The sequence below is a fragment of the Hyaena hyaena genome, unplaced genomic scaffold (assembly GCF_003009895.1).
Source record: "Hyaena hyaena isolate Hyena2069 unplaced genomic scaffold, ASM300989v1 scaffold_425, whole genome shotgun sequence".
NCBI lineage: Eukaryota > Metazoa > Chordata > Mammalia > Carnivora > Hyaenidae > Hyaena > Hyaena hyaena.
Window position 1 is genome coordinate 976,480 of NW_024081052.1, and position 12,510 is coordinate 988,989.

Below are 12,510 nucleotides of genomic sequence, written 5' to 3' on the forward strand. Positions count from 1 at the left end.
TTGAGGAAACAAGCTAGTGTCTGAGTGCGTTAGCGTCCGCCCAGAAGCTGACGGCGAAACAGTATGACACGAGCTGGACGAGGAAAAGCCGACAGCTCCAACTCCTACACTGGACTGACTGGAGCCGCCCTCCTCGCTCCTGCCTTCTTCTTTTTTTTTTTTTTTTTAATCTCGTCGAAACCGTGCGGTGGCTTGTGGGAAATAGAGTAACTTGGAGGTGGCCCCGCCCTGCTGGAGGCGCGGCATCCGGGTATTTGGCAGTAGGCCCGAGTGGTTGCGGGTCCACTGGCGCAGGCTCTTTCATCTCACGCTTGGAGAGAAGCTTGCGGGGGAAAAAGCCTTTTCCTCTTCCTGGAGGTTGCACCTTTGCAACCGATGGCTCCTCCCATCTCGTTATCAACATTGCGTTAGTGCCTTGGCAATGTTTTAGGTCTCCAAACATAGGGAGTCGGGGGGTGGGGGGACGGGGGCCGTCAGGGGTTGGGGATCAGCCTAGGTGCGGAAAAGTCAGGCAGGAACGAAAGCACATTAAACCAGCAGGGAATGTCCTCCTGAGCAATCCACTTCAGTCCCGCGGCCACCAGTTTACTGCGGGACCAAGGCATCTGACAGCAAAGACCTTAACTTGCAGGAGATTTCTTAAGGATAAGCAGAATCTCTTCGCCCCTATCCAGGAGCTACCTCCTGGACATCTGGGCAGCTTTATGGTCAAGGTAGAGAATTCCTTACCTCCTGGTGTTCTCGGGCTCAGCTTGTTGGCTCTGCCCCACTGCAGGAACGTAGGAATGACTTCCCTCTCTCCATACGCCCTCCTTGAAACCATCCGGCTGCATCTGATAAGCATATTGTGCACATAATAACCATCTTCCTATTTTTGAAGATGACATTTCACCACATTAAAAAACACATTTGTAGAGATAAAATTACAAAAACTCAAAGACTCTTTTGTGATGTTCCAATACTGTAAGTGTGAATATAGCACACCTATAGCCACAATATTTTCCTAATTAAATCACTCTGAACTTTTTAAAATTTAAAATATGCTAATAGAAAGTCACAACAATTGATTTAAAATATTATTAAAACTTATCTTTGTAAAGAACAGAAAGTGGGCATTCTTAACCTAGTTAGATATAGTACTTTGAGTCACTGAATCAATACTTACTTAGCGCCTTAGTCTGTGTTAGGCATTGTGGTAGGTCCTGGGGATACAGAGGTGTGTTAGATATGGTCCTTCAGTCTAGGATCTCAAAGTCTTGTTGCAATACAAAGCAATTATCGTATTTCAACCTCCTTTCTTTAGTGACATCCATAATATGCTAACAAGCAGTCTCTAGTTTACAAGTCAGGTCTCCAGGCTCTCCTCTCTCTCTTTGGAAGCTGTTGTGAAAAAAACTTGGAGTTCTTAAATGACCTGTGGGAGGTCTGGATCCTTCCATGCCCTACACCTAGAAATGGAAGAAATAATGGAAAAGGAAAACAGCTTAAAGCAAAAGCTGGTCTTGCTTTGGTCGCCCTATTCCCTACAGGTATGTCTCACTATACTGGTCTGCATTTACTGAAATGCCATCAAGTAAAGATTTACGGAAGTTAATGCATAGGGTTAATGCATTATTCAAATTAATTCAAGTTAATGCATATTTCAAAACTGGAAATAACCTTTGGCATGATTTCTTGAGCCCAAAGGGGTCCTTGACAATGATCTGGTTGACCCCCTCATTTTGCAGCTGAGGAAACTACAGCCTAGGGAGGCTCCTTATGACAAATGATTGGCATAGGTAGCATGAGCGTCCTGGAGTTTGGCTAGTGTGCTTGTCATGCCCCTGTTTCTCCTCACACATGGCTGGGAACGGGGACAGGGGAGCAAGGACGGGGGGTTGAAGCCCCTCCCCCATCACAAGGGGATGAAAGACACTATAGACAGACTTGGTCCGTTTAAAGCTTCACCCAGCATCAGCCTATAAAAGGGAAAGAGATGTGTCCCACGCAAAAGGATGAGTTAGGGCAGAGGCATCTCAATTCAGTTATTTCTCTGTCTCCCCTCAATCTATCCCCAGATACACAAATGCCAGTGCAAGCATTCATCCAGGAGTGTTCAATTGAACTTCTCCTATTTCCCTTTGTACTCCCCTCCCATATCTAGACTCAGAATTCTACTATCAGTGTTTCAGTTCAGTCACATGATGGGTTTGACTAGGTTTGGAACAGTTATGGAAATGCTAACTTCCATGGGAAAACAAATTCCAAATTTTGAAGAGATTTCTGAAGAAAGTTTTTGTGTGTGTGTGTGTGTGTGTGTGTTTGTTTGTTTGTTTTAGACAGCCTATTTTTGGGTTTAGTATTCCCTGGAGCCCAGAGACAATCCTTCTGTATGTTTTCTTTTGCAGTGACCCACTGAGCAGTTCTGTTTGTGAGACTATCCACACGTTTCAGGGTCCAACTGGAAACCAGTTTATTTTTGCTTACTCGACAAGAACGAAACAAACCACAGTGATAGATGAAATGTACCTTCAGGTATTGCGATCTTAATGCAATGCAACATATGAAAAAGAGCCAAGGAGATTTTTCATTCAGTGGCTATTTCTTGAGCACCCAGTATGGGCCAGACCTTCTGCACTGGGGCTATAACCTCAAGCAACTCAGTGGGAGTGGGAGCGGGAGTGGGAGTGGGAGTGGGGCAGAGGGAATCTTCTCAGATAAAAGGATAACCGAGCTGTTTTAAGAGCTGCACGGTGGCATTTAGCAGGGAGATTAAAGGCTATGACATTCCATGAAAAAGGGACCATATGTGCCACATGGAGGCACAGAAAAGCATGATGCAAAGCACTACATAAAATAGTTGATATGACTGGAGCCAAGGTTCCCATGGAGGAAGAACAGGAGAGGAGATGCTAGGCCTTGTGTGCTAAACCAGGGACTGTGAACTTTATCCTGGAAACTATGGCAAGTCATGGAAGGAATACTAAGCAGGAGAGTGGCATGACCAGATTTTCAATTTAGAAAGATCACACTGACTGAAATGTGGATGGTGATATTTAAAGAAGCTGGTGGAGAAGCAGGAAAACTAAGAAAGAATAGTAATATTCCACACAAGAGATGAGAATGGCCCGAACTATACTAATCGCCATTAGAATGGAGGAGTGGACGATAGCAAATATACAGAGAAGGCAGAATCTGCATAACTTAGACATGGCAGAATGTACCATTTTAAGAAAGTATAACCACTAGCTTGTGTATGGGTAAAAAACATGAAAATACTGTTTCAGGGGCATCACAATGGAAAAATTGAATACAGTTATTTATTCTTTTAAAAGCATAAAAATGATTTAAATTCAGGACACATTTGGTAATAGAAAATGTACAAAGAAAAGAAGAGCATTGGGGGTTGGTGGGACTGTAAATCTTTGGAGCTTGGGGACCTTACAGAGAACGCAGAGTATGCTGACTAGTGGTAAAGCTTAATAAAATGTTTACCATAAGCTCCATGATCAATGATTACTAATATACTAACATCAGGGGATTATGCTATATAAATATATAAAATAGTATTTATAAGCAACTTTGAGAAATGAAAAATCTTTATTTTTTACAAAAGTTTTCATAAATGCATTTTATATTTGATAGGCATGCTATTATAACAAAGCAACTAAGAAGATAATTACAGTTAAGATACTTTTATGCATATTTAAAAGGTAATATTTTAATTTCGCAAGTTTTAAAAATTGAAAGTATAATAAGCAATTCTTCAAAAAATACCCACTTTCCCCACCCCTTGCAATTGTTGCAATGACTTACAAGGAAAATTAATCAGTCAAATGAATGTCTAAAAGCCACTATCCACCTCATCAAAACCTTTTCATTTTGGGACAAGGTTTAGGAATGCTTGTATTCCAGGTATTTATCTATTGCCTCTGGGTTATAACCATTCATTGTTCTAACTCAAGAATTTCTCATTTAGGGCTTTGTCCTCACTTGAATGCTAATCCCATTCTTACTGCAGTTAACTGTAGAATCACAGAAAAGACTGTGAAGCATACTTGAGAGACAATTCAAATGATAAGAATCTTTTTTTTTTTTTCATGTTTATGCTTCCTTAAAATTAAAGGAAAAGGCAAGAAAATATAGCAACTTAGCTCAACATATAATTTATCAAGTTTATATAGGATTACTCATTCTTTTTTCTCCTGAGATATGAAGCAAGATTGTAAGTAGTCTGTTTTCATGCAAAAAAATACAGTTTTCCATTGTTTACATTCATCTCATAGTATTTTGTATTCTAAATAACTGTATCACCTTTGTGCTTTACACATTTGGAAAATGAAGAATAATCCGTTTTCTTTACCACAGAAAAAATAAAAGGTTATCAGTTCTTTGATGGGTAATACAATCAAATTAAGTGCAAACTTAGAGTTGCTGAAACATTACCTGACTATAAAAATTGCAGTGGAAAGTTCTGTTTTTCCTCATGCTTGCAGTTTTACTTAAATGTAGAATGAAAGGTTAACTTGCTCCTATGAGGGAGACATGGTATGTTTACGTCTTGAACTTCTGAGTCTGTGAGTTCCTAACATATGTGGAACTAGGCCTCCACGCCATACCTGGTCATAGTTTCCTCTCTCACCTGGAGGGGAATCATAATACAATATAAAGAGGTCTCATATGGCAAAAGAAAAAAATGGTATATATTCTATTTTAAAATATACACAAGATTGGTTTGTAAAATGTGAAAATTATTAACTTATGTTACTAACTACATTAATAATGTACATTTGAATGAGTAACAGATAAAAGGCCAAATGTTTAGGAACTTTTTTTTTTTTTAATAATTGATCTGTTATACCTCTAGACTTCTATCAGATCTGATGTCCACTATAAATGTGAACATCTTAAGTACATAGCCTTTTCCTATATTGGTTATAGGGAAATACAAAAAAATTTCCCTCCAAAATAGAGTTGGGAAATATGAAGAAGTTAAACAGAGGAACGGATAAATGTACCTGCAGTATATTTAGGACACACTGTTTACTTTTCTCAGCACATTTGCACATTTGGACATTTGGTCCAAGTGTGATGCTTTACACACAGATCAGGAAGGCCAGAAGAAACACAAGATCTTTAAACTGAGAAAAACAAGAGATGTTTAGCTGTCCATAATCAATCATATCTAACTACTATGAAGTATAAATAGAATCAAAATAAGTGTTAAATTATTTGCTTATGTTACATTGTCCAAAATCCTTTTGGAAGTAAGAGACAACTATGAAATTTTTCTTGGGTGGAAGGACAGTGGGAAACAGCTTCATCTTCAAGATATGAAGCTATGTGCCTTATTTAAAATAATATGAATATCTAATTCAGATAATAATTTTTCTTTTAGTCAAGCATATTAAATATAAAAAATTAATGCTGTATAGATGTGGCCTTGGGCATTTTTAGAATTTATTTATTCAGAAATGCCTTTAAGAAGGAATATGCATAGAACCAGCTCATATACTAAAAATCAAATAGGTAAATGTAAGTCGAGGATCTGCAGAAAGAATATGCCAAAGAAATGTGTAAAGAATTGGATAAATGTATCAGATGAAGGTGTGATCCATTTTTGCCAATACCGAAATATAAGTGTATAATCACCAGTACAGGTTCATCCAGTAGGCCCATGTGATGATGCAGTTTTTTTAACCAATAGCTGCTGGATTTGCTCCAGCAGACAGGAACTTCTGGACTGTGAACACTTTCCCCATGTCTGCTTTCGGAGTCCTGTCTCTATAGAAGAGAGTCCTCTTGCCTAGGGACGGTTCCTTCTTCAGATGCACAGTCTGTAGCTTGGAATCTAACTGCTGTCCAGGCTGGGTTTTAATTATAAGAAATTGTTGGCACTCGGGTGCAAGAAGTGTCTAAATACATAATGCAAAAAAAGGAGGTTTCCATGGTTAAAGCTTAAAAGCATTTAAAGATTTCATGAATGGAATTATGCCCTATGAGATATTTATCTACGATGGACTTAAAAAGTTTTGTAGGGGTATTTTGAAGAGGTTCTTCAAAATTAAGTTGTTGAAAAACTATCTTCCTTGGAAATAAAAGCCCTTCCTCCTCTTATTCAAGATTACAGCCATATTTGGCTTCCCAGACCTGGCCTGGACATACTGAGAAAGGAAGGCCTGAAGAGGCCAGCAAGGAACGTAGGCACATTAATTACTGCCTATCTTGAGAAATAATTCTGGGTTTCTTTTCCCAACTCTTCTCCAAACACCCATTCATTGTAGAGTAGACAGACATCTTTAAGAATTCATATGGTAACAAGTCCATGGATATACACGTATTATCCTTGAAGTAGTTGTCCATTTTTCTCTAGGTAGTTCCCGAATATTTTAATGAGCTTAATAAGTGAGAAAATATGTTGAAAGATCTTTGTAAAATGTTATATAAATATAACATTTGTTTCAATAATATCTGAATTCGCATTTTTCATGCATAAAAGTGAGAGGGAAAACTTGTTCACATCAATAAGAATTGTGATGTATAAAGAATCTAGAGTTACGTAGAATGTGCATTATATCTTGTTTAGCATGATTCTATACATCTAATTTTAATTTTTTAGGTCTGATTTAACTATGATTTTGACAATCAGTTACTAATGAGGTAGTCCACATTGCTTAGATATTTGCTATGTCTGGTTACTATTCTACAAATAATGAAGTACAGTATATCAGTTATGTTTTTCCTTTATGTTTAATAAGAGTTCTGCAAACATTGAGAATATATTACTTTTAGTGGTACACAGTCCTTGAGAAAAGTCTTGATTTTTACATTGCCATTTATATTTTTAGCAGCTTGTTACAATATCATTTTTAATAAAAATAAAGTGTACTCAGTGATGATAGAGAAAATATTGTTAAAGACTTCTTGGGACAGGAAAAGGCTCAGTCATAAGATCACGTGCTTATTCATTTTCAGCTGCATCATTCTGATTCATTACTTTCAAGAGTAACTATAATATTGCTACACAGTCCATTCAACTGAGAAGAACTTTCCTTGAACTTCACATGGAGATTGAGTAAAGCTCTTCTATTTGTTTTTTGAAGTACTCTCTCAGCTCAGGTCTCTTAGCCTTTAATGTTGGTGTCAGCAAGCCATTCTGAACTGAGAACATGTCAGAGTGGATGTGAATGGCTTTAACCTAAAAACCAAATGCAGAATATGTCTTCATCAGGAATGTAACATAGCATTTATAGTACACATGATAAAAGTAAACAGGGATACAAGAATAGATATATTGATATAAAAACAGTATGCTCTTTTTAAAAGTCAAAATTACATTAATAACATTTCAGCCTATTTAGCATGTCTGCAAACCAACTTCTGCCCCTTCCTACTCCTTCATTTAGCCTAGCCAACAGAAATGAGCTGGCTGCTTATTCTGTGTCAGGCACTGAGGACACAAAGAATCTTGAGTGCCCCTGCCCTCAGGGCGTGCACACTAGCCACACTAGCATTCAGCAGAGCAGACACACTGGGCAATTATCAGACAGCATGGTATGCACAGAGTGACAGGCGCCTGATGCAGTGATGGTAGGGAAAGGAGGAGCAGCCAGGGAAGCCTTCCCAAATTAGACGAGTGTTAAAGGATGAGTAAGAGTTAACCAGCAGAGGAGGAGAGGTAGGTGGTGGAGGGCATTCTAGGCAGAGACAACCCCAAGAACAAAGCTGTGGGAATGAGAAAAGACAGAACATGAGAATGGAAATCCAAGTGGTTTCTTGGTGTAGTTACACAGAGTGGGAGGTAAAGGGGTAAGAGATGAAGCTGAAGTGGTTGATGCGACCGTTTATAGAGGAGCTCAAACTTTATGCTGGAGTCAGTAAGGCGGCTTTCATACAGGGCAGTGGCATGGCTACATACACATTTTAGAAAGATCTCTCCAAGAGAAAAGGGAAAAAGTTTTTTTGAGAACATTAAGATTAGAAACAGGGAAACCAATCTGAGGGATCTGGCCAATCCACGAGAGACCAGATAAGCACCTACACTTAAATTAGGGGCAGAGACAGAGACAAGGAAGCAGTTCTAAGACCCATTCCGTGGGCAACAGATAGTAAAGAGGGAGGCAGCCTCAGTGACCCCTGGGTTTCTGGTTTGGATGGGTACATGGATGGTGCTGTAATTCAAAGGAGAATATAAAGTCTTGCAGGTACATGATGAATCTATGGTAAAAAAAAAAAAAAGTCTCACCATGGAATTTTATCACATCTACGGAAGGAGACATGGAGGGTCAGGTTTAGCATTCACACTTCCTACCGCTCTGAGGCAGATCCTAGGCCCCCTCATGCAAAGTCTCTTTGCAATGATGAATTGAGAATCAGAGACAGATGAATTAAGGTAGGAGGGCCTGGGCTGCCTCCTCCCATGTGAGGCTCCATCTGAAAGGGTCTCTGACCGTTCCATGAGAATTTTATGATCTGTGCTTGAGCTGAATCCTTGAGTGACAGTGGAAATTGTGTCCTGACTGACAATTGTCTAAATTAAATGATTTTTGTTGAGATAATAGACTCTAATCATTAAATAGCAAACAGGATTACGAACTGCTCTAATAGACTTTTTTTTTTTATGTTTTTATTTATTTCTAGGAGAGAGAGAGGGAGAGACAGCATGAGCAGGGGAGGGTCAGAGAGAGAGGGAGTCACAGACTGAAACAGGCTCCAGGCTCTGAGCTGGCAGTCAGCACAGAGCCTGATGCGGGGCTCGAACCCATGAACCGCGAGATCATGACCTAAGCGAAAGTCGGACGCTTAACCAACTAAGCCACCCAGGCACCCCATAATAACAAATTCTTTATTACACTTTTGAAAAATAAAACTGTCACAGACCTGAGGCACTGAGACACTCGATAACTACAAATACCATTTGCTAAACATTCATGCCATTTTGTCCTGCATGTTATTCAAAGTCTCAAATGCAATTTTGGAACTTAAACAAGTATTTTCGCAGAATCTTCTGGCAGAGAAGCCCAGGTAGCAACCAGTAAGAAGTGCACCAAGTCCTAATTACTCCCTTGGTATGTACAATTGACCCTTGAACAACAAAACAGGGTTAGAGAAACTGACCTGCTGCACAAATAAAATTTCATGTATAACTTTTGACTCCCCAAAACTTAACTACTAATAACCTACTGTTGACCTGAAGCCTTACCTATAACATAAACAATTGATTAACATATATTTTGTATGTTAATATGTATTATATACTCTGCTCTTAAAATAAAATAAGCTAGAGAAAATTTTATAAAGAAAATCATAAGGAAAATACAATTACAGTTACTGCACCCTATATGTATTTATATATATATATATATGTATATATATATATATAGTCAACTGTCATAAACATTTAGAAAATTAATTCAAAACCTATATGTTAAATACACATACACATTCATTTGGTGTTTTATATAATTGGTATTTATCGAGCAACCCCTATGTGTCAGATATGCGTCAGGCACCAGGGATACAAAGAATAACAAGACACAGTCCCTGCCCTCATGGATTTACAATCTAATGAGAGATGCTGCAGTATGATATTGCTACCACAGGGGCAAGCCCAGAGAGGGTTAGCTTTCGCAGGCAGAATCAGTTGCTTTACCAATCCCCACTCCTGACTTCTTCCCTGGTAATGAAACCAAAATGGTCTATGTCAACCAGGACAGTCTTGTCCCCTGATTTCCCAGCCACCCTTGCAGCTAGGGGATAGCCAAGAGATCCATTTTTGGCTAGTGATAAGGGAAAGTTTTTGCTTTCCAAATATAAGTTTCAGACATAGATATCTCCACCCATTCTTCTTATGGACAATGTCCAAAGCCATAGCAGCCACCTTGTGATAAGCCAACATACTAAGAATGAAGAATGGAAAGATAGGTAGACCCTAGGTCTCTGAGGACCTGTACCTTCCTTGGACTGCCTACCTTCAGACTTCTTATGTGAGAAAACACAAAAACACACTCTATTTGTTTAAGACACTATGTGTTTTCTGTTAGAGCTTATTGTATTTCTGATACAGCATCTAATCCAGGCTTGGGAAGAGTTCACTGAAAAGAGATGCTCCGGGCTCCTGGGTGACTCAGTTGGTTAAGCATCTGACTGTTGGATTCAGCTCACGTCATGATCTCACAGTTTGTGTGTTCACACCCCACACTGGGCTCTATACTGAAAGTGTGGAGCCTAATTGGGATTCTCTTTCCCTCTCTCTTTCTCTCTCTCTGCCCCACCCCTCGCATGCTGTCTCTCCAAATAAATAAATGAACTTAAAAAAAGAAAAAAGATGCCTGAGTTGAACTCTGTAGGGTAAGTCAGCTTTAGGCCAGTGAAGATAGCAAGGGGAAGGAGGAGTGGTTGCTATATGACCTGAGTAGAGGAGGGTGCTCTAGGTAGACGCAACATGTGCCAAAGCACCTTCAGGGCATTACAAGCGTAGGCTGAAGCATATGGTATAGATGAAGAAGAAGAAAGCGATGGGCCTGGAGAGATAGGCTGGGGCCAAATTACAAAGGACCAATATGCCAAAGTAGGAAGTTTGGACATGATTCTTCAGACAATTTTTAAGCAGTGAGAAACAGAAGGGCTCTTTGGAAAGATTACTCTGCTAAGAATAGGTTGAAGTGAGGTAAAAGTGGAAGCTGGAAGACCAGCCAGGAGGGAAGGCTGATGGTGATTTGAGCTATAAAAGTTGGCTGTGGATATGGAAATAGATTTGGGGGCTGGAAAGGACAGGACTTAGAATTTGTGTGGGTAAGTGGTAACGAAAGAGAGATAATAAGAGTAAGAGTGGTTCTAGGTTTCTGCTTGAGCAGAGAAACTGGAGGAGCGGAAACATTCTTCGGAGGTGGAAAGTTCAAGTATTTATGTTCAAGTCTGAAATGCTTCTGAGACAACCACGTGGTTTTTGGATACTGGATATATTGGTATCAGGATGTGGGACAGAGCAGCAGCCTGAGCCTGAGACAGGAGTGACTTGAGAAGTAGAAAGGAACTAGAATGTGGATTACAAAAGGCAGGAGAACAAGAACAAGAGGGCACTGTGTGAGATGCTGCTGTCCATATAACTGTTAATAGAATCAGGGCACCTGGGTAGCTCAGTCATTTAAGTGTCCAACTTCGGCTGAAGTCATGATCTCACAGTCCATGGGTTCAAGCCCTACATAGGGCTCTCTGCTGTCAACACAGAGCCCACTTCAGATCTTCTGTCCCCTTCTCTCTCTGCCCTCCCCTGTTCTCTCTTAAAAGTAAAAAATAAACATTAAAAAAAAACTGTTAATGAAATCAATGGACACAATCAGGAAATGACTTATTTCAAAAATCAATTTATGAGCCACCTCCCACCCATGAGTATAGCTATTATCCAAAAAAGAATGACACAAGTGTTGGCGAGGATGCGAAGAAATCTGAACCCTTGTGCACTGTTGATGGGAATGTAAAATGGTGCAGCAACAGTGGAAAAACAATATGGCAGTTCCTCAAAAAATTAAAAATAGAATTATCATATGACCCAGCAATTCCTCTTCTGGGTATATACCCAAAAGAATTGAAAGCAAGATCTTGAAAAGATATTTGTACATCCATATTCATAGCAGCATTGTTCATAGTAGTGAAAACATGGAAGCAACCCAAATGTCCAGTGACAGATGAATGGATAGGCGAAATGTGATTATATGCATACAATGGAATATTGTTCACTCTAAAAGGGAAGGAAATTCTGACCCATGCTACAACATGGATGAACCTTGAGGACACTGTGCTAAGTGAAAGAAGCCAGCCACAAAAAGATAAATACAGTATGATTCCACTTACATGAAGTACTTAGAATAGTCAAAGTCATAGAGACAGAAAGTAAAATGGTGGTTGCCAGAGGCTGGAGTGGGGTTGGGGGATTAAAATTTCCTGTTCATGGATACAGAATTTCAGTTTTACAAGATGAAAAGAGTTACGGAGATGGATGATATGACGATTGTACAACATTACAAATACATTTAATACCACTAGACTGTACACTTAAAAATGGTTAAGATGGTAAATTTTATGTCATGTGTGGCTTTACCACAATTTTTAAAAATTGAAAAAAATCAGGGTATGCAAATAGTTACAAAGTGTTCAATATATCAAAAACCGTTTTCAACATTTCTGATGTTAACAGTCTCGTGTCCTGGCATGATGAGATGGGCATGATGAGACGGCAAAGAATTCTTTGCTCAGAAACCTCTGAATTATGTTCATATTCAGATAAAAGACTCAATATACAAAGAAGACTCCTAAAACAGCTATACTTCCAATGTCCAGAGAAATCCTTAAAGAAACATTCTAACAAATTCTGGCATTTTTAAATTTTAAATTAAAATTTAAAATTTAAATGTTTAAAACTGTTTCTCAGACATTTGTTCAAATGAAGGATTCACTTTTAAAAGAATAGCATTTGAAGGGATTCGTGTATGTAGGGAAAGGTGAGGAGGAGGATTCAGGACAAGACTTGAA

At 39.1% G+C, this 12,510-nt stretch overlaps 1 protein-coding gene across 3 annotated transcripts in view; it reads right to left on the reverse strand.

Moving 5' to 3' along the window:
• Window positions 1–6,706: 6,706 nt before the first annotated feature.
• The window catches only part of ACSL6 (acyl-CoA synthetase long chain family member 6), a 61,642-nt gene continuing 55,838 nt past the window's right edge, over window positions 6,707–12,510 (reverse strand). For all 3 annotated transcript variants that reach the window (XM_039252570.1, XM_039252569.1, XM_039252571.1), the window contains exon 21: window positions 6,707–7,177. In XM_039252570.1, the coding sequence (XP_039108501.1) occupies window positions 7,040–7,177 (138 nt within the window). In that variant the 3' untranslated portion in view covers window positions 6,707–7,039. The remainder of the gene's footprint in view (window positions 7,178–12,510) is intronic.